The sequence below is a fragment of the Octopus bimaculoides genome, chromosome Z (genome assembly GCF_046866305.1).
Source record: "Octopus bimaculoides isolate indiv1 chromosome Z, ASM4686630v1, whole genome shotgun sequence".
Taxonomy (NCBI): domain Eukaryota; kingdom Metazoa; phylum Mollusca; class Cephalopoda; order Octopoda; family Octopodidae; genus Octopus; species Octopus bimaculoides.
In genome coordinates this window covers 5285261-5309927 of record NC_142944.1, presented here as the reverse complement: position 1 = coordinate 5309927, position 24667 = coordinate 5285261, and the positions used below count along the sequence as shown (strand labels likewise).

General features: G+C 36.6%; 1 protein-coding gene across 6 annotated transcripts in view; it reads right to left on the bottom strand.

Moving 5' to 3' along the window:
- Nucleotides 1–6231: 6231 nt before the first annotated feature.
- The window catches only part of LOC106870458 (kelch-like protein 9), a 68853-nt gene continuing 50417 nt past the window's right edge, over nt 6232–24667 (bottom strand). For 4 of the 6 annotated variants that reach the window (XM_014916560.3, XM_089365439.1, XM_052973767.2 and 1 more), the window contains 2 exons: nt 14132–14343; nt 6232–10300 (listed from right to left, as the gene is read on the bottom strand). In XM_014916560.3, the coding sequence (XP_014772046.1) occupies nt 8655–10300; nt 14132–14267 (1782 nt within the window). In that variant the 5' untranslated portion in view covers nt 14268–14343 and the 3' untranslated portion in view covers nt 6232–8654. Of the gene's footprint in view, nt 10301–14131; nt 14344–15908; nt 17025–23719; nt 23849–24667 lie in introns of those variants that run through there. The other 2 variants (XM_052973768.2, XM_089365440.1) reach the window with 2 other exon arrangements.

The window sequence follows — 24667 nt, the reverse complement described above, 5'->3', positions numbered from 1 at the left end:
GCCTGAATAAAGAAGTGCAGTCAATACACACGCTTTGTAGATGCTGATTTTCGTCTGCAGGGAGATATCTCTATCAGCCCATACTCACTTTTCAAGCTTTCCAAATGCAGCACTTCCCTTCGCTATTCGATAGTATATTTCTGCATCAAGACCACCATCCCTTGACAGTATGGTTCCAAGGTAAACAAAGGTGTCAATGACTTCTAATCTTGTTCCGTTCACAAAGATGTTTGGTTCAGTATATATTTGTCCAGGTGTTGGGGTAAACATTACCTTGGTTTTTCTTAGACTTACTGTGAGTCCAAAATATGTACATGCAGTGGAAAATCTATCCATTAAATGTTGCATATCTTCCTCTGTGTGTGCCAGCAAGTCAGCATCATCAGCATAGAGCAATTCTCTGACAAGTACATATATATATATATATATATATACACATACATACTTTTTTATCTACAGAGTTTGGCATTATTAGTAAATAAACTTTAGTGAAAACCAATGCAAAAGTCAGGAATGCCACTAGGTTCGTACAATGGTCCAATAGTATAGAAGTTGTTGACTGGTTGAAAGCTATTAATAAAGCGAGATTCACACAGTTCAATATTGTCGATTTTTTCGTCTAAATTCAAGAACTGAACTTTTCGGATCATGTCCACATGTGGCTAAATATTTGCTACGTTTTTGGTCCCCTCGAGATTACTGAAAGGACTTGCTTTCTAATTTGTGTCTATGTACAAGCTTTTTATCTCTCTATACTTTTTACTTATATTTCTTATATATTTTTTTACATATTTATAGAGATATTGTTTTATATATTTTTTACACATAGTTTTTCTGAATTCTCCATTCCACCCTGCTTTTTTCTGTGCGTCTATAGACGTGTACATGGAACCTGTTGTGCACGCTTGTGGATGCGTGCATGTGTGTGTGCAAGCGAGAATGTGCGCATATAGATGCATTTTGCCCTTATAGCTTTTTCACATCTTTTTACACTTTTTCTATATTTTGCCTTTAGCTGTTTTTTCTTGGGCATGTGCATATATTGACATGTATATGAACCTATTTTGCGTGCGTGTGAGCGTGTATATATATATATATATAACCCACACCCCACCTGTGCTTTCCCCAGTCTCGCCTCCCCCACCTCCCAACACCATACCACAGAACACATCACATCACCATGCACACACCAGCACTGACCAATTCCTATCCCCACATTTTCACACCTTCACACACACACACACACGCATACGTTAAGATCACCAGCAATCACTCACACACACGCACCTTCATTTTTGGATCACTACTACTTTGTTATCTCCCCTTCTTCTTAACTCTCCTGTGTGACCCTTCTGTCCGGCATTCACCATGATAGATCGCTAACCACTACACACATTTTTTTCTCTCCTTGTTTCTTTCTGTGGAAGAGCGTAGGCTCGAAACGTAAAAGACTTTCTCAATTCCCAAGCGTTATATGAATACATCTATTTGTTTTCAACACCACCTGTCTTCTATTGTTTTTTTGTGAATTCTCCCTATATATATATATATATATATATATATATATATATATATATATTGGTGAATGTGTGGGTGAGCATGTGTGTTTCAAGCGAGAGTGGATGAGTATATACATATAGGTGCATGTACATGGGTGTGTGGGCGCGCATGTGTATGTATGGACTGGTGCACTTACGTGAATACTATGGACATTTTTATTCCCTTACTTTTACTCCCTCCCTTCACTTAGTGGTCATTCTAATAGCTCTTTTGTCTTAATAACAGGCAACTACACAGTAATTTCCCTTTATTTAACGGTCACTTCAGTGACCTGAATAATAATAATAATAATAATAATAATAATAATAATAATAATAATAATAATAATAATAATATCGAAAAATACCTTAGGAATGAGAACCCAAGTTCGAAATTTCCCCAAGACACCTGATGAAGGCTGGGAGAGTATATCAGCCAAAACGTTGTGTTAACAACAAACAAGACGAGGACAAATATCTGTCAATTGTAAATAATGTAATTAAATTGTGGAAAAATTAAATGAAATGTTTTTTGAAAATATTTCCATAGCTTTCAAATACGTGGGATATTTTCCTTTTCTCTGTCTCTCTCTCTCTTACTGCAGTGAAGGCTTGGTAATAGGTAGTAGCAGTCTTAAAAGAATATTCTTTTAGGACTGCTAGTATCAAGCCTTCACAGGAGTAAAAGAAAGAGAGGTACAGAAAAAAAGAAAAATGTTTTCGAAAAATATTTCATTTAATTTTTCTACAATTTAATTGTTTTTCATGCTTTACTCTAAGTTGGAGAAAGTCGTAAAGACTGAAACTGGTACTAAAATGTTCATGATAAAATTATTTTAGTATTTTCTACCTTCTCTTATTTTCCTTATCAACTCGTGTGTTCCTTTTCAACCTTCTACACACACACACACATATATTGTTGATCATAAGAATTTATAAAGTTTTGAGAGAATATGAAATAATGTTTTTAATACTGGCTCTCAAGGCACATCAAAGTTACAAATAACATAAATAACAGATTGAAAAATCATTTTGACTAGAAAAAGGTTTTTTAACCTGCCATCATTTATAGCTTTATGTGATGTGCCTCGAAAGCCTATATTCTAAATAGTAATTTGTATATATATATTTATTGTATATAACTAATTTAGAGAAGAACCACCATTCTACAACTCAGTCAATGAAGAACCCGTCCAAAACCATGCTGAGAGACATACCATATAAATACTAATCCAAGATTTTAATCTAAAATTTTAATAATATATAATATATCATACAAAGAAACATTCATCATAAAAATATTAATCTAAAAATCAAGTAAAGTATAAATTGGACAGTAAAAATTAAGACAATAATATAATGTATAAAAGTATAAAGTATAAAAGTCAGTACTTGTACATAAACTATGCGTGTTTCATGGTTGAATTAGGACTATATAAAATCATAAGAAAATTCTATCCAAATTCATTAGAACGGGAAAATGAGTTTACTCCCAAAATCAGTCACTCTTCAGGTCAAATTCCTAAAAAAAAAAATACCTAAAAGCATTATAAGGAATAAGAATAAACATAAGAAATAAAATAAATAATATATAAAAAGAGACCAAACCTGTAAGGTAATCCCTAAGTTAACGGCATAAATATTATTGTTAAATGCTACAAGCTAAAAATATTGAAATAGAGCACTATAGTGAACAAGGTTAAATCATTATGGAAGAAGTAAATAAATGTAAAAAAAACATGTTAGTGTATAAAGTTAATAAAAAACGTTTGTCAATATTGTTTAGAATAAATTTAAAAAACATGACTTATCTGCCAGCGAGTTACTGTAGATTAAACCCAAATAAGTGTATTTTAGCATTTATACTGAAAAGTCACGTGATGAATATGGCGTCCATTACGTAGAGATGAATACATATTATATTTACTATGATAATAACGAAATTATCGAAAAAGAAGATCTACCTAAAGTGTATCATTTATTAAAGATTTAAAATTCTTAAAACCCTCAAATCTTTCGTTATAAATTGTAATCCTAAGCAATGAATAAGGTGGGAATGACCAAGGATGAAGTTAAGGTAGTAAAAATGATCAGAAAATCGTTTATCAGGTAAAATAATAAATTATGGGCTAGAAAAGATGCTAGGGATATTTTTGATATCCCTATGGGAGCACCGGATTGCGCTCAGGTTACAGACCTAGTAGGAATTTACTTATTAGCAAAACTCCAATTAGAAAATCTTAAATTGGAGGGTGGATTATACAGAGATGACCTCTTGCTAATAACAAAAAATTGCACAAATAGAACATTTGAAATATATAAGAAGAAAATATATAGATTTTTAAAAAGAAATGGGCTTAGGATTACAATTTATAACAAAAATTGCAATGTTCATTACTTAGATGTAAATTTTAACTTAATAACAGGTACAACCAACCTTACCATAAAATTAACGAAAACCTGAAATATATTAATGCTAAGAGTAACCATCCACCTTCTATTAAGAAAGCGTTTGTAAATAATATAGGGAAAAGAATTTCAGTACTTTCTCCCAACTATGAGATATTCAATAAACATGCACCATATTATAATGAAGTGCTTCATAAGGCAGGATATAATAATAATATTAAATTTTTCGACAATTCTAAATATAATTATAATTTAAAAGATGCATACACCTATTATAATAAACACAACATTAAGAATCATCTGAAGCCCGAGATAGGTAGTAATATCAACAAGAAACCTCATAGTAATAATAATAAAAATAAAATATGGCTAATAATTCCCTATGGGATACAGGTAAAAATTAACATTATTAAACAGATCTTAAACATATTCATCACGTGACTTTTCAGTATAAATGCTAAAATACACTTATTTGGGTTTAATCTACAGTAACTCGCTGGCAGATAAGTCATGTTTTTTAAATTTATTCTAAACAATATTGACAAACGTTTTTTATTAACTTTATACACTAACATGTTTTTTTTACATTTATTTACTTCTTCCATAATGATTTAACCTTGTTCACTATAATGCTCTATTTCAATATTTTTAGCTTGTAACATTTAATAATAATATCAATGCCGTTAACTTAGGGATTACCTTACAGGTTTGGTCTCTTTTTATATATTATTTATTTTATTTCTTATGTTTATTCTTATTCCTTATAATGCTTTTAGGTATTTTCTTTTAGGAATTTAACCTGAAGAGTGACTGATTTTGGGAGTAAACTCATTTTCCCGTTCTAATGAATTTGGATAGAATTTTCTTATGATTTTATATAGTCCTAATTCAGCCATGAAACACGCATAGTTTATGTACAAGTACTGACTTTTATACTTTATACTTTTATACATTATATTATTGTCTTAATTTTTACTGTCCAATTTATACGTTACTTGATTTTTAGATTAATATTTTTATGATGAATGTTTCTTTGTATGATATATTATATATTATTAAAATTTTAAATTAAAATCTTAGATTAGTATTTATATGGTATGTCTCTCAGCATGGTTTTGGATGGGTTCTTCGTTGACCAAGTTGTAGAGTGGTGGTTCGTCTCTAAATTAGTTATATACATATATTATATATTACGAAATTTGGTTTAATATTACACTGAATTTTACCTGTAAGGTTGGAATAATTTTTTATTCCCTAATATTATTACTATATATATTTATTGTATATATATTTATTGTTGACAGAAAGAAAAGGGTGAGATTCGTAATTATTTCTATTTCTACTGGCACCCACAAGATTAGAATCGTTCAGCTGAAGATATAGGGGTCATGTCTGTATGTAAGGACAACTACAACTTTACTTAGCTTGACGTGTCTTCTGAATCACAACAAACCGTCAGAAGTCTCAGTCCCTTGTTATTCTGTCTGTGAGGCCCAACATCTGAAGACTCTTTCTTGCCACCTCATCCCATGTCTTCCTGGGTCTACTCCTTCTGCATATTTCTTCTATAATTAGAGTCTGGCACTTCTTCATGCAACTGCGTTCATTCATACACGTTACATGACCATACCAGTGCAGTCTTCTCTCTTGCACATGACATCTGATGCCTCATATACCCAGTTTTTCTCTCAAATCACTTGCACTCTGTCGTATACACACACTGACATTACCCATCTAGCAGAGCATACTGGCTTAGTTTCTGTCAGTCCTTCACATATCCTCAGTAGTCACATCCCATGTCTCACTGCCATGTACCATAGCTGTTTGCACCCAGGCATCATACAATCTGCCTTTCACTCTGCGGGAGAGGCCCTTCATTACTAACAGAAGTAGTAGCTCTCTGAAGTTCAACCTATTCTTATTCTATGCTTTTGGAACAACATCCCCCACTACTAACTCAGTCACCTAAGTAATGGAAACTGTCAACTACTTCTAAGGAACCCCCCACCTGAGCTTTGAGGGATTCTAGTTTTTGTACATTCCTGGTGTTTAATGTACTTGCACATCTGCTACATCGAATTTACATTAGAAGAATGTGATGCAAATTCATGTTTAAAAGATAAATTTGGTACTTAAATACCTTAAACACAGTATTAAACAGTGTTGCTTCAAAGAAAGTTAATAATTTTAACGTTATATAATTATATGTAATTAAAGAAAATAACATAACAATAGATAAATAACCTACACAAAATAAATAAAAATAAGCAAAACAAATAAAATATTGCAATTAACAAATTCATAATTTATATAACCTATATATTTGAAATAATACATTTCATAACACACAGGAGTTAGTAATTCTTAACAACCCTCAATCAATAGCAATATAAAGCTAATACACTTTAGCTGCCATAAGTTAAATTGTGTAACTATTGTAATAAACAACAATTTCTATATTTTTCTGTGTTTTTATTCTTAGCCTTCCAGTAAGGTTTCTAGAACTCAATTGGCTTTCATTTCTTTCTTCATTTTCTTTTGTGTTTTTTTTTCTTTTACATAACTTAAATGTCACTGGGTACAGGGTTTACCAAAAAAAATTATAAAAGTTGATAATGATTATTTTTGTATATAACTGGAATGCCAAAAACCTGTAGATATCCTCAAGTGACTGTTACAGAAGATAAATTCTGTGGGTTAAGTGCTGTGCAAAAATCAAGAAAAAAAATCTTAAGAGACTCAATGTGAGTGTTGCAGATGAATTGATGGGTGTAATACAATGATTTAAAAGATTACAATGATTTAAAAGATGTTTAGAAGAAAGCAGAGACAGTTACTGAAATTATTACATGGAAGGAGTAATAAGAGAGCTATAAAAAATTGAGAGATTAGAAGAAAATTTTGCTAATAAAATAAATGACTATTTTTTTTTTTAGAATACTAATGAGAATAATTATGAATGGAAAGGGGACATGTTTTCATTCTTGGAGAAGTTTGTGGTTTGTTTAGAGTTAGAAACTATTCAGCTAGATTATTATTGTGAACAGCAAGCCACATTTGCTTGAGGTAGTTTTCAACATGTAGAAGATATGGTTTTAATTTATTTATGGTTTTTCAAGATAGGTTACTGAATTACTTATAGAAATGCATTCAATATGAAGAGTCTTCAAATTGATAATATAAATAGAGTTCATTCTCACTCTCTCTTTCTCTCACTAAAGTGTATTAATTTTTTTTTTGTTTGCTTGTTTTTGTATTTACTACTGCAAGTCAGAAAGATTTTCACTTATGGAGGGCATAAATAAAAGATTCCAAAACAAACTAAATAAATTGAAGATTGTATGATTAATGATTATCAAATGAATAACAGGATTCAAAGAGAAAGAAGATCATTAATAAAATTAAAACAGTTTGGAGAGATACACAAATTCTGAAAGACATTTTATGTAATGTTCAACTTGAACAGAACACCACTAACATCTACAGATATAGAGCAATAAGCACAAATGGTGATTATCATGTAAATCATTATGATTATAACAATTACATTCCTCTGCCATGCTCTTTAAAAAATCTGTAATCATGTCAATGGCATCTTAAATTAAATTTTTGTTTTTGATTATGTAAAGTTTTAGAATAATTCCATTTTAATGAAAATGCACAGGAAATATTTTAATGAATTAAGTTTCAAACTGGAACAAAAAGTTTGTAATGGAATATAAATTATTAACAGTTAACTGCTGCTTTTCAAGTCACTGACTTATAATTCTGATGCATTATAAGTTTCCACAGTATCAATTCACAGGTGTTTGCTTTACACTACATCTAAAGTAAATGAAGTTCCTTGCTCAATGCTGCCCAGCAATGTTAGGAGCAAGAGTGTGCTCACAACCTTCAGGGTAGGAGTCTGCTACTTTAACAACAACAACAATACACACAGCATCTCTGTTGTATTTTTTTTTTAAATAATTCTTTGTATAAAAAAGTGATATTGCTCATTAATTGAATACCAACATTAAAGAAAGATGATTAAGAGCTTTTTTCAAAATGTCTACCTATTCTGCTATGGAAGTCGCCATGCTTTTCTGTTAATACTGGATAATGTACTTAGTAGTATAACTTGTAGGCTTTACACTGAACCCAAAAAATGGAAGCTTAGATATTATTACTACTTTACTACGGACGGTCTTGGAACTAAAATAAAAAGCACATGTCATTTGATATCGAAAGCCATTAGATAATAAGGAAATGAATTTGTATTTCTTGAATACTGAATTAATTTTTGAAAAATTTCTTCATAGAAGAATTAGTTTGGACTCAAAATGCAACCAAAAAATTAATTTTTTTCTTTCATTTCCACCCAAAATTCAAATGTTATCTGTAGCTGCCAATATAATAAGAGACATCCAAACCTATTTTAACAGATGGTGCTTATAAATTACTTCACTAACCCATTTCAATTTCATGATTATTTTATATCTGCTTTAAGAACTTCTCTTATAAATATATTTCACTAATGTAAGTCTATTATTAATTATATTATACCAAGTTACTGCTATAAATATCCAATATTATTGAACAGAAATGGATAGACATAAAATAAATATATCCAGAGGTATCACCAAAGAAATGTAGTACAGCAGTATGAGAGTGTAACGATCTAAAAGTAAAAATTTCCAACAACTTGAAGGAAGAATTTTTTGACTCTCATATGTCATCTATGTTGTAAGATGGTAATTTCAAGGTACAGTAGCCAACACCTGTTAGACTGCGTGGTAAAGCACCAACTGTTTCCCAAATGCCGGTATAAACATCAAACCTAGAAACTAATTTTTGTCCAGTCTTTGTTTGAACGTTATACCCTCCTAGAACATAAATTTGATCGTTATAAACGACACAAGATGCTTCTTTATGTGAAATGGATAATGGAGCGATAATAGTCCACTGATCAACAGCAGGATCATAGCATTCAGATTGCATCACAGGCTGAGCTTGTTGATTTGCATTTAGGTTGCAACCTCCAAAAACAAACAGTTTATCTTGTGCCACACACATCACATGCCATCCACGTGGAGTTAACATTGTTGCCATATCTTCCCACTGATTTGTCAAAGGGTCATACCTTTGCATATCAGGAGTGAAATGATTTCCACTGTAACCACCTGAAACATAAATATAATTACCAAATACAGCTCCTGCGTGGGCGTGGTAGGACATGGGCATTGGAGCTATCAAATCCCATGTATTGTCAGAAGGATCATAACACTCTGCACTAGCAAGACTGCCATCTTTGTACTTTCCTCCAACTGCATATATCTTATTATGTAGTGCACCAGAAAAAAAATATGCCCTTTTATTCAACATAGGACAAATTTGATACCAGTTGTCGAATTTTGGATCATATCGTAATACTAAATTCACAGCAGACTCTCCATGAGCACATTGGGTTGTACATCCACCAAGCACATACAAAAAGTTATTAAATACGACAACTTGCATGTGACTCAAAGCACTCGGGAGAGAAGCAATTTCTTGGCGATTTAATAAACTGTTTGCAGTAATTTTTGAGTCAAATATATATATTTCATCATGGACACATGGGTTGGGATGGATTTCTCTACCACCAACACTTACTAACCGCTCGACAAATGAACGGAGTTGAACATTAAGGGAAGCAATCAAAGGCTGTGAATGAGGAACAACATGGTAGTTGAGAGCTTGTAAAACCATCTGTCGCAATTCTGGAATAGACATCATCATATCAACACTTTGAACATGTTGAACTAAATCAGAAGGACTAATAAGTGGAAATCTTATCAGTTTCATTAAACTGACAGCATGACTCTCATGAGCACTGTCTTGACGAAGCCAATCCCATGTTATTGTAAAGATATCAATTTCTCGAAGACTTAAATTCTCACTATTCAAGCAGTTGAGCATCTGTTCATAAGTCAATAGATGCAAGGTACCTTCACGGGCAATCTGCATCAAATTCTTTGCTATAAAAACATCAATTTGCTTCAATGCATTATTCATGCTGTAAAGTTTGGCTGTGTTGATAAAATCATAAAAATTTGTTGTTGTCATGCCACTGAGGAAATTTCTTTCACAAAATTCTATTACAGGAGTTACTTGGAGATGTGTTGCTGCAGCAATGACATCAAAAATGTCATCTCCTTCAAGACATGTAGTAGATGTATAAATTATCTCCAGAACTTTATCCAGTCCTTTGCTGGTGACACCTTTCAGTTCTATTTCTTTTTGATGACTCTCCCTCATCCCACCGGTAAACATAGAACGGAAGTAGTCCGAGCAGGAAACAAGAATAACTCTATGAACATGGAATTTATGACCTGAAACAATAAATAAACAGGTTTTTAGGCAAATAATAAATTATTGTTGAAATAATGGTTATAATAATGAATCAGTATCAAAATAACATTTTATTTCTCAAACAATTTAATTCAGTTCTATATTTAAGAGATGAGCAGTATCGCCTGACTGGCCTTCGTGCGGGTGACACGTAAAAGCACCCACTACACTCTCTGAGTGGTTGGCGTTAGGAAGGGCATCCAGCTGTAGAAACTCTGCCAAATCAGATTGGAGCCTGGTGTTGCCATCCGGTTTCACCAGTCCTCAGTCAAATTGTCCAACCCATGCTAGCATGGAAAGCGGACGTTAAACGACGACGACGATGACGACATTATTAACATTTGACGGATATTTGTCCTCATTTTGTTTATTGTTAACACAAGGTTTTGGCTGATATACCCTCCAGCCTTCATCAGGTGTCTTGGGGAAATTTCAAACCTGGGTTCTCATTCCTAAGGTATTTTTTCAATGTTGTTATTATTATTATTATTATTATTATTATTATTATTCAAGTCACTGCCTGGAATCAAACTTGGAATCTTGGGGTTAGTAGCCCACGCTCTTAACCACTACACCATATGCCCACGGGCACATGGAGTAGTGGTTGTTTGATTCCAGGCAGTGACCTGAATAATAATAACAACATTGAAAAATACCTTAGGAATGAGAACCCAGGTTTGAAATTTCCCCAAGACACCTGATGAAGGCTGGAGGGTATATCATCTGAAACGCTGTGTTAACAACAAACAAGATGAGGACAAATATCCGTCAATTGTAAATAATGTAAATAATGAACAATTTAATTATCTTTCATCTCTTGCTTGTTTCAGCCATTATACTGTGGCCATGCTGGGGCACCACCTTGAAGGCTTTCAGTCAACAGAATCAATCCAGTACTTACTTTTTTAAAGACTTATTTATTCTGTCAGTTTCTTTTGCTGAACCACTAAGTTACAGGGATATAAACAAACCAGCATTGGTTATCAAGCAGTGGTGGGACACACACACACACACATCTACATATCTACATATACAACAGGCTTCTTTCAGTTTCTGTCTACCAAATCCACTCACAAGGCTTTGATTGGCCTGGGGCTATAGTAAAAGACACTTGCCCAAAGTGCTATGTAGTGGAACTGAACCCAGAACCATGTAGTTGGGAAGCAAACTCCTTACCAAACACCCAAGTAAAATACTGAAATGTTAAAGAATTGTAGTGACGTCATATTGGCGCCAAAAAGGTATAGTCGCCATTGCTTAACCACGCATGCGTGGATTTCAACATCCAAGCGTTCCCGCTTCTATTCTGTCTCTTATCACGCCAGACAGCGAACAAGCAAGACGGTCTAAAACAAGCTCTCATTGAGTGTGGAAGAAGCAAGTTGTCTCTCCAACGATTCATCTCTAGGGATAGTACATCTACATTCAGGCTACTCAGAAACCGGACAATTGGAAGCTGTATATTTTCCACCATAAATAAATATTGTTGTTGTTGATCAGTTTGGAGTTCTGCGTTCCGTTCACTTCTAATTTAATATAGGAAAGTCAGGTGTACATCTAATGATGTATAACCCACTTTCCTGAAGAATGTTGCTTCATTTCAATGATTTTCTTAGTTTTACAAAATACAAAACAAGTAATTTCTTAGAAAGGAGGCACAAGGCCAGAAATATAAGATAGCGTAAGGGGTGGGTGGGTAGTCAGTATAATAACCAACAGTTCACAAGTGGTGATTATTATTATTTTGGCCTCAGAAGAATGAATGACAAAACCGGTTCTCAGCAAGACACTGAATAATAACTAGGTGTGGTTAAATAGTAAAACACATTTAATTCATTAATTGTTATACTAATCACCATCATCGTTTAACGTCTGCTTTCCATGCTGGCATGGGTTGGACAGTTTGACACGGAACTGGCTAGCAGGGAACTGTCCGGACCCCAAATGTCTGTTGTAGCATGGTTTCTATGGCTGGGTGTCCTTCCTAATACTAACCACTTTATAGAGTGTGCAGGGTACTTTTTAAGTGCCACTGGCATGGGTGTGTTTATGCAGTACCAGCATGGGTGCATTATTGCAGCACCGGTGCAGATGCTTTTTAAGTGGCACCAGCACCTGAATGGACAAGCCTGTATGTGTGGAAGGCAGCGATTTTACTTAGCTTGACATATCTTACCAAGTACAGCAAATCACCACATCCCCTGGCTCCTTTCCAATATTAATAGTGGTTTCAAATTTTGACACAAGGCCAGCAATTTTAAGGGAACAAGTTAGTTGATTACATCAACCCAATTGGTAATTATTTTACTGATCCCAAAAGAATGAAAGGCAAAGTTGACTTTGGTAGAATTTGAACTCAGAATGTAATGAATCAGAAGAAAGGCTGTTAAGCATTTGTTCCAATGTGCTAACAATTCTGCCAGCTCATTGCCTTTACTCTAATGTTAATAATGATGATGATGAAAGTGATGATAATGATGTTTATTCTCTTAAAAGAAAACTTGATCATTTAATATTCATAAAACTTTCATAGAATGAAATGCTTTAAATATTTTAATCTGTTGAGGCTGCAGTCTTTTTATTCCTAGTTTATTACAAATCAGTGTAATTGAAGACCTGGATGACTGAGTCAATAACATATTACTTATTATATCACTAGCAAGTCTTATCTTATAAACAGAATACTTTTTCTCAATGGTCAAATTTACTCTGTCATTAAGTGGGTATCACAGGTGAAATAATTTATAGGTGTAGAGAGTAGCACTCCAGAACTGAAAAGTATTTTGTTGGTTAGCATTACCTGGTTCAATTCTTATTTCTTTATTGCCCACAAGGGGCTAAACATAGAGGGGACAAACAAGGACAGACAAAGGGATTAAGTCGATTACATCAACCCCAGTGCATAACTGGTACTTAATTTATCGACCCCGAAAGGATGAAAGGTAAAGTCAACCTCGGCGGAATTTGAACTCAGAACGTAGCTGCAGACAAAATACCGCTAAGCATTTTGCCCGGCGGGCTAATGATTTTGCAAGCTTGCCGCCTTGTACTTGGTTCAATTCTTTTAGTAGGGAAAGGTATCTATGATAGACCAGTGTCTTATCCACTGAATGCTACAGAAACCAGAAATGACCATCTGATGGGTATTTGGCTGTGGTTCTAAAAGAATTGGTTCAGTTAAATAATCCATAGCTTAGAAACTATATCATTTGTGAAACCCAGATAAGCTATTCAGAGTTGACAGTTGGTGTGATCCGTGATAGATATCTATTGATCTCTACATGATTTCCAGTGGAAAAGGCATGTCTTGCTTGAGCAGAGTGCCCATGCAGTATCCAGTTTGAAAAAGAAAATATAACTATGGTTGCAAAACGACTTTCAACAAATTATTAATCAATTTTCTACAACAGAATAGCACAAAATTTCTTAGAAAACTGTCATTGTGTTAACACTTTAGCACTCAGATTACTCTGTCAAATGAAATGCTAATACATTTCCATTATTTTGAATTAACTATGCATTGTCTCATAGCTTATAGCTCCGAGATTTCAACGGTCTGATTGTTTAATTTTAGAATGATAATGTAGGGTAGGTGTAAGAGGCCAGATCCGATCAGTTTGAACATAAAATAGGTAGAACATTTAGGCCAGATATGTCGAGTTTAAATGTTAAATGGTTAACAGTGAGATGGGTGATGGGCCCCAAATATGGCTCTCTGTATCATCTACAGTAAACAGTAAATACAATTTCTGGCTTAGTTGATTATCCACATAATGTCTCAAATAGAATTTCTATAACACCTAAAATCTTACCTTCAGCAATAAGAGTCACATCACACAAAATTTTGTCATGTTTCAATTTATTAAGACCCTGTAGAATTTTCATGCCATGTTCTTTCTCCTCTGCCTTTAAGCTTTCATTTTGCTTTTTATCTGGACATTCAGCCATAGTACTAGATAACTTAAGTCAGCAAATTAGAATATAGTCCATCATCATCATCATCATTCCAATATGTATATGTCATCTGTGGAAGAAAAGACAGATAAAGACTTTCAAAATAAATTACCAAACAATTAGAAAAATGCAGATTTGAATGAGGAATAAAAAAATTTGTAGCAGAAATACAATTATGATCAGGGTTACTGATGCTGGGGTTTTTGTTTCAAACCTCAAAAACATTCATGAAAATAGTACACACACACACAAATACACATGATATGATAATATATCATGTGAATATGTATATTAATCTTCTCTGTAACTGGTGAATATAATTATCACCTGATCAAATGATCTGTGAGACCAACAAATGATTTTGGTCTTTTACTAGCTGAAGTATTTCATTTATGCATGCCACAACTATAAAGGATATCAGTAGTTTGCTGATTGAACTGGTTGGTCCTGGCCATTGACAGTTTACCGTCTGTTCATCTGCTTGTTTTCAACATTACCTGGCTCAGATGGTTAAATGCAATTTAACACACAGCTGGGACCCTAACAGGTGCTACTACTCCAAGGTCTACAGAGTAGACTTGGGAACAATAGTGGCTAAGAAGTGGTTCAGCAATCCTCAGAATCACTGGAATTCCCAAACCAGTCCTCCATTACTGTTTGCAGTTCAATGTCATACTCTTGAACATAAAACACCAGAATGAGAGTGAAAGGGAAACAAGTCAAGTGTGATGAGAGAAAGATGAAGTAGTAGGAGTGGCTGTGTGGTAAGTAGATTCCTTACCAGCCACATGGTTCCGGGTTCAGTCCCACTGCGTGGCACCTTGGGCAAGTGTCTTCTACTATACACTCGGGCCGACCAAAGCCTTGTGACTGGATTTGGTAGACAGAAACTGAAAGAAGCTCGTTGTATATATATATATATATATATATATATATATATGTATATATATATATATATATATATATATATATATATCATCATCATCGTTTAACGTCCGCTTTCCATGCTAGCATGGGTTGGACAATTTGACTGAGGACTGGTGAAACCGGATGGCAACACCAGGCTCCAGTCTAATTTGGCAGAGTTTCTACAGCTGGATGCCCTTCCTAACGCCAACCACTCAGAGAGTGTAGTGGGTGCTTTTACGTGTCACCCGCACGAAAACGGCCACGCTCGAAATGGTGTCTTTTATGTGCCACCTGCACAAGCCAGTCCAGGGGCACTGGCAACGATCTCGCTCGAAAATCCTACGGGAGCCAGTCAGGCGGTACTGGCAACGGCCACGCTCAAAATGGTGCATTTCATGTGCCACCCACACAAGAGCCAGTCCAGGGGCACTGGCAACGATTTTACTTGGCTTGCCGGGTCTTCTCACGCACAGCACATTTCCAAAGGTCTCGGTCAGTAGTCATCGCCTCGGTGAGGCCCAATGTACGTAGGTCTTGCCTCACCACCTCAGCCCAGGTCTTCCTGGGCCTACCTCTTCCACGGGTTCCCTCAACTGTTAGGGTGTGGCACTTTTTCACGCAGCTATCCTCATCCATTCTCACCACATGTCCATACCAGCGCAATCGTCTCTCTTGCACACCACAACTGATGCTTCTAATGTTCAGCTTTTCTCTCAAGATACTTACACTCTGACGGGTATTCACATTGACATTACACATCCAACGGAGCATACTGGCTTCATTCCTTGCGAGCTTACGTATGTCCTCAGCAGTTACAGCCCATGTTTCACTGCCATGTAGCATGGCTGTTCGTACGCATGCGTCATACAGTCTGCCTTTTACTCTGAGTAAGAGTCCCTTTGTCGCCAGCAGGGGTAAGAGCTCTCTAAACTTTGCCCAGGCTATTCTTATTCTAGCAGCTACACTTTCAGCGCACCCACCCCCACTACTAACTTGGTCGCCCAGATAGTGGAAGCTATCGACTACCTCTAGTTTTTCACCCTGGAATGAGATAGAAGTTGTTTCCTGTTTGTTTGCAGTCTTTATTGCACCTGAACATCTGCCACAAACAAAAACTAACTTGCTAGTTAACCTGCCTTTGATGTTGCTGCACCTCTTATGTGTCCATAGCTTGCACCGGGTACATCTTATAGAGTTACTACCTACTCCTTTTCTACATACTGAGCAGGGCCATCTACCTGAAGGGGTTTGTGTTTTATCTACCTTCCTACTTATTAGGATTTTGGTTTTAGCTAGGTTGACTCTAAGGCCCTTCAATTCTAGACCTTGCTTCCACACCTGAAACTTCTCCTCTAGTTCTGATAGTGACTCCGCAATTAGGGCAAGGTCATCAGCATAGAGGAGCTCCCAAGGGCAACCTGTCTTGAACTCCTCTGTGATTGCCTGGAGGACTATGATAAATAAGAGGGGGCTGAGGACGGAACCTTGGTGGACCCCTACCTCTACCTGGAATTCATTGCTGTACTCGTTGCCAACCCTCACCTTACTGGCAGCATCTCTGTACATGGCTCGCACAGCTCTCACTAACCATTCTTCTATCCCAAGTTTCCTCATTGACCACCAGATAAGGGATCGGGGGACCCTGTCAAAGGCTTTCTCCATGTCAATGAAAGCCAGGTACAGAGGTTTATCCTTAGCTAGGTATTTCTCCTGCAACTGTCTCACTAGAAATAAGGCATCAGTAGTGCTTTTACCTGGCACGAACCCAAACTGCATCTCATCTAAATTGATTCGCTCCCTAATTAGTTGGGCTATGACCCTCTCTGTAACTTTCATAACCTGATCTAACAGCTTGATGCCTCTGTAATTATTTGTATCTAAAGCGTCACCTTTACCTTTGTAGCAGTTGACTATGATGCTGCTACACCAGTCATTGGGTATGACTGGTTCGTAATACGGGTGACTAAGCTATAGCCAACACTGCCAGATATTTTGAGCATCTCTGCAGTGATTCCTGATGGGCCGGGGGCTTTCCCGGTCTTCATACTCTTAATTACTTTATCTACCCTGGTACTATCAACTCGGATAGCTGGTCCCTCTATTGGGTCGACATACGGCAGGCTCTCTTTCTCCCATTCATTCTCTTTATTAAGCAATCTATCGTAGTGGCATCTCCAGACCTCTTTCTTTGCATCCTCATTTAATGCAAGCGTACCATCATCCATGCGAAAACATTTCTCTCCTACAACATCACTATTCTCTCTCCTACACTGTCTTGCAACCCGAAATACCTCGAGTCTTTGGTCCTCACGGCGCAGAACATTGGCAAATCTTTCCTTATCTGCTTCCCCTCTGGCTAAATAAACCCGTCGCCTAGCCTCCCTTCTGGCACATTGGTACAATTCCCTGCTACCACCGTTCTTCCAGTCCTTCCAAGCCTGTTTCTTTTGTCTAATAGCCCTGTCTACCTCCTTGTTCCACCACCACGTTACTCTGGGTCGGGAGGGGACCTTACAACACCCACAAATCTGGTCGGTGGCTTTCAACAGGTTGTCCCGCAAAAATCTCCAATTGTCTTCCACGTTGTATGATGCTATATCCCCTTCTATTTCGTTAAATGCTTCAAGTAACTTGTCTCTAAGTCTCTGTCCGTTTGCAGGGTCTTTAAGCTTCCACACCCTTCTCCTCCAAGTCTGTCTAATTCTGGGCACCCATTTTGCCTTGATCCCAAAGTCGCTAACTACTAATCTATGTTGTGGGGTACATTCTTCGCCAGGGTAGGTTTTGGCATTTATAAGCCGCCCTCTTTCCCTATTTCTGGCGAGGATGTAGTCGATTTGGCTAGAGTGTCTGCCGGAGCGGTAGGTGACTAGGTGACTGGCAGGTTTCCTGAAGTTGGTATTGCAGACCATAAGATCGGTTGCATCACAGAACTCCAACAGTCTGGTTCCCTCCTCGTTGTGGGAACCGAAGCCATAGCCTCCATGTATGCCATGGAAGCCTCCAGCACGACGTCCGACATGACCGTTGAAGTCTCCAGCCACAAAGAGAAGGTCCCTGTCACTCGTCGACGAGGTAGTTTGCAAGAGGGTGTCATAGAATTGGTCTTTCAGACCATCTGGTAGCCCCGGTTGAGGTGCATAGGCTGAGATGACAGTAGCTGATCTATGATGAAGCACTAGTCTGATCTTAAGTACTCTGTCACTTACTCTAACGACCTCGATTACCTTATCCACCCATTTCTCCGCTAGAAGTATTCCTACGCCCCCGACCCCGTCAGTGTTCCCTGCCCAGAAAATCTTGTACCTGTGTTCTTTGCCTGTGAGGAACCTCGCAGAACCTCCTCTCCATCTTACTTCCTGGATGCAGCACATATCTACGCGTCTCCGTTCAAGCATCTCAACAATTTCACCAGATCTACCTTTCAGCGTGCCGACGTTGAGAGTGCCAATCCTAACAGTATGGGTGTTGGGGGTGTGGGCCTGTAGCCTGGGAAGGGGAAAAGCAGTGTCGTGTACCTGAAAAGAAAACTTGCAATTGGAAGAATTCATAAGCAAAACAGTACCTACAACCTGCAAACATTACTCAAACTTAATGCGCTACCCAAAGGTAGGGGAGAGGATGGGCAAGGCTACTAGATGGGTTCCGGGAGACAGCTGAGGATGACAGGATGACAGAGGAATGCACTTCCGGTGGAGGGGGTGGGAGGGCGGGTGTACCATCAGCGAGGAGATAGGGCTCTTAATCGTAGATTTTAAATATTTGAGAGACAACAATGCATAAATCGTAATTTTTAAAAGAGCAATGAATTCTAGGTGTATAGAATATATACGTAGCATGAATTTAGGAAGCTTAGAAAATGAATAAGTATGAATTTAAGACAAAAACTGAATTCAATTGAATTTCATGGAGAGAAACAAGATAAATAATAGAGGGCAGACTAAAGCGCGAAGGTATGAGATGTATGAGATGTCAGCGGAGAAGAGATTGAGATAATTTAGAATGGATTTCTCATTTATATATAGCCAGAACCTGAAGACCATACTGAGGGACTGAGAGAGAGAGAGAGAGAGAGAGAGAGAGAAAGAGAGAGAGAGAGAGAGAGAGAGAGAGAGAGAGATAGAAAGAGAGAGAGAGAGAGAGAGAGAGAGAGAGAGAGAGAGGATGGAGGGGTAGACAGAGGCATGGCGGGAGAAAAGATCATCATCATCATCATCATATATATAAATATATATGCATGTGTATGTATGTATTTGTACCCCCAACATCGCTTGACAACTGATGCTGGTGTGTTTACGTCCCTGTAATTTAGCGGTTTGGCAAAAAGAGACCGATAGAATAAGTACTAGGCTTCCAAAGAATAAGTCCTGGGGGCGATTTGCTCGACTAAAGGCGGTGCTCCAGTATGGCCACAGACAAAATGACTGAAACAAGTAAAAGAGTAAAAGAGTTAATGAAGATGGAGAATAATGCTCAGGTGAATTGAAGCAGAGAGAGAGAGAGAGAGAGAGAGAGAGAGAGAGAGAGAGAGAGAGAGAAGGTGGTAAGAAGTAGGAGAGTTAAACTAAGAACTACATTTAAACAGAGAAGGAAAAAGCGAGATGGAGGGAAAGAAAACTGGCGGGACTGTATAGTAAAATTTTTAACATTACTGTCTTTAGTTTATCATTGTCAATATATGAAATCTCTATGTTGCTGTATCCCCTTAGATATTTTTCCAAAGTGAATTCGTACGTGTTGCCAACCAACTATTTCTAAGGTATATATATATTTAAAAGATGCTCGTTCATTTTGAAGTAATTATGAAGAATATGCAAAATATCAATTCTGTAGGCCAATATTTTTCAAGGAAGATATTTACTTGTGTGTGAATGTGAGTGCATGTGTGTCCATCCTAGTCTTTGTTACTCCTGCTCCACATGGAGTATTGGATGATGGGAAATCTCCACTCAGCACCATCACAAGCCCTGTTGTGTGTTTGTTCCCAACTAAGACTTTGCAATACTGAATAACTAAAACTGAATTCCCTTTTTTATATATCCTTTCTTATTCATTATTATTAAAATTTATCTTTCCATATGCTAGGTCTAAGTTAATTTTATATCTTTTTAAGCTTCGAAATGTCACTATTACATGAGAATATCTACCCTGGGTACCTGGTTGATGCTCAGCAGTCATTGTTAAATGAAGTGATATCATAGGATAATGGATGAAATACTGTTAAGCATTTTGCCCAGCATGCTAATGAATCCACCAGCTGGCTGCTTTAGTAATAATAATATGCCTTTCTTAGGCACAAGGGCTCAAAAGAGGGACAGTATAATTCAAAGAAAATTGAAAAGGGAACTTAAAAAGACATGGTGCTTTATGCCTTTCCTCTGCAATTAAAAGAGATTTCACCTATAATCACAAACAAGTGAACTTTTTCCTTTCTCACACCTCAATGAGGATTGTGGTAGACTGGCATATGTCCTATGTATAAAATGCTGCCATGTGTTTGTCCTTTGAACAAAATGTTTCATAATGAAATTTTTTTTTTACTTAAAGATATTTCATTCTTTATATTTGCATTTGACATTATTTGCTAATGTCTGCATCTATATTGTTGTTGTTGTTGTAATTGACAACATCTTCAATCAATATATTTAAATTTGATAGTAAAATGTTATTACTGTCTCTTTATTCCTAATATATTTTCACTATTAAAATGGCATTCTTTTCTCTGTGTCAAATGCTTTAATTTGTACATTTTTAACTTTGTATTTCAGGGTGTGATAAGAAATATTCACCAATTTTCTTTTGTATGCCATCACCATTATTGCTTAATGTCCTCCTTCCATGCTGGCATGGGTCGGATGGTTTGATAAGAGATGGAGAGCCAAAAGACAATGCTGAGCTCTACTGTCTGCTCAGGTAAGTTCATGAGATTGTGAAAAGAAAGTGGAAAAAAGAAGGAAAGGGTGTTAGGAGGAAGTGTTGTTAGGGGGAGAAGGGAAGAGATTCAGTGGTGACATTATGTACAGGTAGGTATATGTGAAGGAGCTTGAGAGATAGAGGGGAGGGGAATTCAATGAGTAGTGAACATGGGCAGGAGAGGAGAGGTGTTGGAAGATGGGATGTGAGGGAGTTTTGTTTTGTCAGGGACATATTGTGTGCAGGGGTGAAGATTAAACAAAAATAAAATCTCAATCCTTATTTTGCCTTTTGTCAACAATTAGAGAAAGGTTCCAAACTTTAAGGAAGTTACCTATATACAAGTATTTTTGGTATAAACTATTTCATCTAATAAAATACTTGGAGTGGCTGTGTGGTAAGAAGCTTGCTTCCCAACCACATGGTTCCAAGTTCAGTCCCATTGTGTGGCACCTTGGACAAGAGTCTTCTACTATAGCCTTGGGCCAACCAAAGCCCTGTGAGTGGATTCAGTAGACAGAAACTGAAAGAAGCCCATTGTGTGTGTAGATACGTGCGTGTGTGTGTGTGTGTGTGTGTGTGTGTGTGTGTTTGTCTCCACCACTACTTGACAACCGATGTTGGTCCCTGTAACTCAGTGGTTCAGCAAAAGAGACTGATAGAATAAGTACTGGGCTTACAAAAAATAAGTCCTGGGGTTGATTTGTTTGCCTAAAGGCGGTGCTCCAGCATGGCCGCAGTCATATGACTGAAACTAGTAAAAAGAAAAAAATGATAATAATCTTTTCTATTATAGGCACAAGCCCTGAAATCATTGAGGGAAGGAGCTTGTTGATTACATCAACCTTCAATGCTCAACTGATGCTTATTTCATTGATCCTGAAAGGCAAAATCAACCTCAGCAGCATTTAAATGTAAAGAGCAGGCAAGAAATGCCACTAAATAACATGCTAACGACTCTACCAGTTAGTTTGGTTTCTCTACCAGCCTTAAGAGAAACCAAAGTGCTAATTGAAGCTACTCAGGAACAAACCATTTAAGATGAATCTGATAAAGGCAAAGATTGACAAAACTCAAAGAGCAAATGTAGAATCTGCAGGAAAAGAGACAAAAGTAGTAATCATTTCTTGAATGAATGCAGTAAGCTAGCACAAAATGAGTATAAACAAAATGAGTATAAACACAGAATAGGTAAAAAAGAAATGCATTGGGATGTTAGCTGAATGTGTGGTTTTGAAATAACAGAAAAGTGGTATGAAACACAAACCAAAGGCTGTGATAGAGAATAGAAAATACAGGGTTTTATGGGACTTTGTCATAAAGACTGACCAAATAGTTGAAGCAAGAAAACAAGATACGATTATAGAAGGCAAAATAAACAGAGTAAGACTATAGACCTTACAATAGCATATGATAATAGAGTGGAGACTGAAGAAAATTTTAAATCTGAAAAATATCAAGACTTAACCAGATACATAAAAAGATTTTGGAAGACAACAATTATTCCAGTAGTAATTAGTGCATTTGGCACAACATTCAAACTGCTACCTTTGAGACTGAAAAGATATTGGAAACCTGTATTCTGTAAGAATCCTAGGACACTTGTCAGTAAAACTAAAGACAACATTTCTGTTAAAAGATTTAGTATATAGTAGTTAAAATAATAATAGTAATCCTTTCTACTTATAGGCACAAGGCCTGAAATTTTTGAGGGTTGATTACATCAACCTTAGTGCATAACCGGTACTTATTTTATCAACCAAGAAAGGATGAAAGGCAAAAGCTGACCATAAGCCAGAAGAAATGCCACTAAGCAACACAAACAATTCTGCCAACTTGTCTTCAATAATAATAAAACTGAAGGAGTCCAATGAATGGACTTGCATCAACGTAGCTATATCTGCAGACCAAAATATTAAGACAGAGGACATGAGAGTTGAGAAGTACCAAGACTTAGAATCTATAGGACCTCAAAAGTGAGTGTGGTACCTATTGTGATTGGTGCACTTGGGACCTTTCAAAAAGAGCAATATTTTGTAATCAAAAGCTGCAAATACCAAATTTGTTAGGAAGCATCCAGATTGCAGCAATACTTGGAACAGCTCATCTGTTGAGGAAAGTGTTGCATCTCTAAGCTGCAGGATGGAGCTTAGGACTCGACATAGACATACATAAATCAGTTAAGTAAATAATGTATTTGACAATGATAAATAGTAATGATGAAGATTTCTTTTATTAGCCATCAGAGCCTATATACAGCTGAAACTGTCAAGGACAGCAGGCAGCTAATGTATGGGCCAGTCCAGTTGCCCATCATTCTGTTACTAATTATAACACATCTAGCACAGAATGCTAATGAGCTGGGAACATGAAAGAAACCATTTGAAGAAAAGAACTTTAGTACTGAAATACTACTTTATGAGTGAACCATTTAAGAGAGGATATAGGCAAAGAATATTGATAGTTTAGAATAAGATAGGTACAAAGAATCTAAACTTGCATGTTCTATAAAGCATAATGGCAACTTATCAAACCGATCCAAAGGTGAAACCGGAAATATGAGAGGATTTCTGTTTCCTGAGGTTAATGTAAGTAAATGAAACATAAAAACCATGTTAAATTACCATTTTGAAGAAGATGAGAAGTGGTGCTAAGTTTAAGCTGTACTGAATTGACTTTTCTGATACCATGTGGATGAACAATGTTTTGCTAAGCATTACAATACAATTTTTATGCTGTAAGAACCTCATTCAGTTTGGTGCAGAACTGGTTGTTGTCCTCCTTGGAACAGGTCATTGTTGGAGCATAGGTAGTTATCCAAGTGAGAAATTTCCTTTTGTGGAACGGTATACAGAAGCCTCGAGTCTCTCCTAGATAGGGACAAACTTTAGAGGAAGTGTATTGTGCAGTTCAGTTTTGATAGCAAATGCTGTACCATGACCCATGACCCCTTCTCTTATCTTTACTTTTATTACACCAATGGAAGATGAAGAGTTGGGTAAAGAGGGAATAAACCCAAAATGTGGCAAAACGGTAGGTGTGACAAGAAGAACGAATTATTAAACAAGATAATAGACCAACACAAACAAAATAGTAATGAGAAGTCGGCCAAAGTTAGAAGATATGATAGAAAGACAATTAAAAGAAGGAAATCCAACAGAAATTTGGGGACATGATAAAAACAGTAAAGCAAAAAAAAAACAAAAAAAAAAACTGACAATGGCACAGGAGTGGCTGTGTGGTAAGTAGCTTGCTTACCAACCACATGGTTCCGGGTTGAGTCCCACTGTGTGGCACCTTGGGCAAGTGTCTTCTACTATACCCTCGGGCTGACCAAAGCCTTGAGTGGATTTGGTAGACGGAAACTGAAAAGAAGCCCGTGGTATATATATATATATATACATATATGTGTGTGTGTGTGTGTGTGTGTGTGTGTGTGTGTGTGTTTGTGTATCTGTGTTTGTCCCCCCAACATCGCTTGACAACCGATGCTGGTGTGTTTACGTCCCCGTAACTTAGCGGTTTGGCAAAAGAGACCGACAGAATAAGTACTAGGCTTACAAAGAATAAGT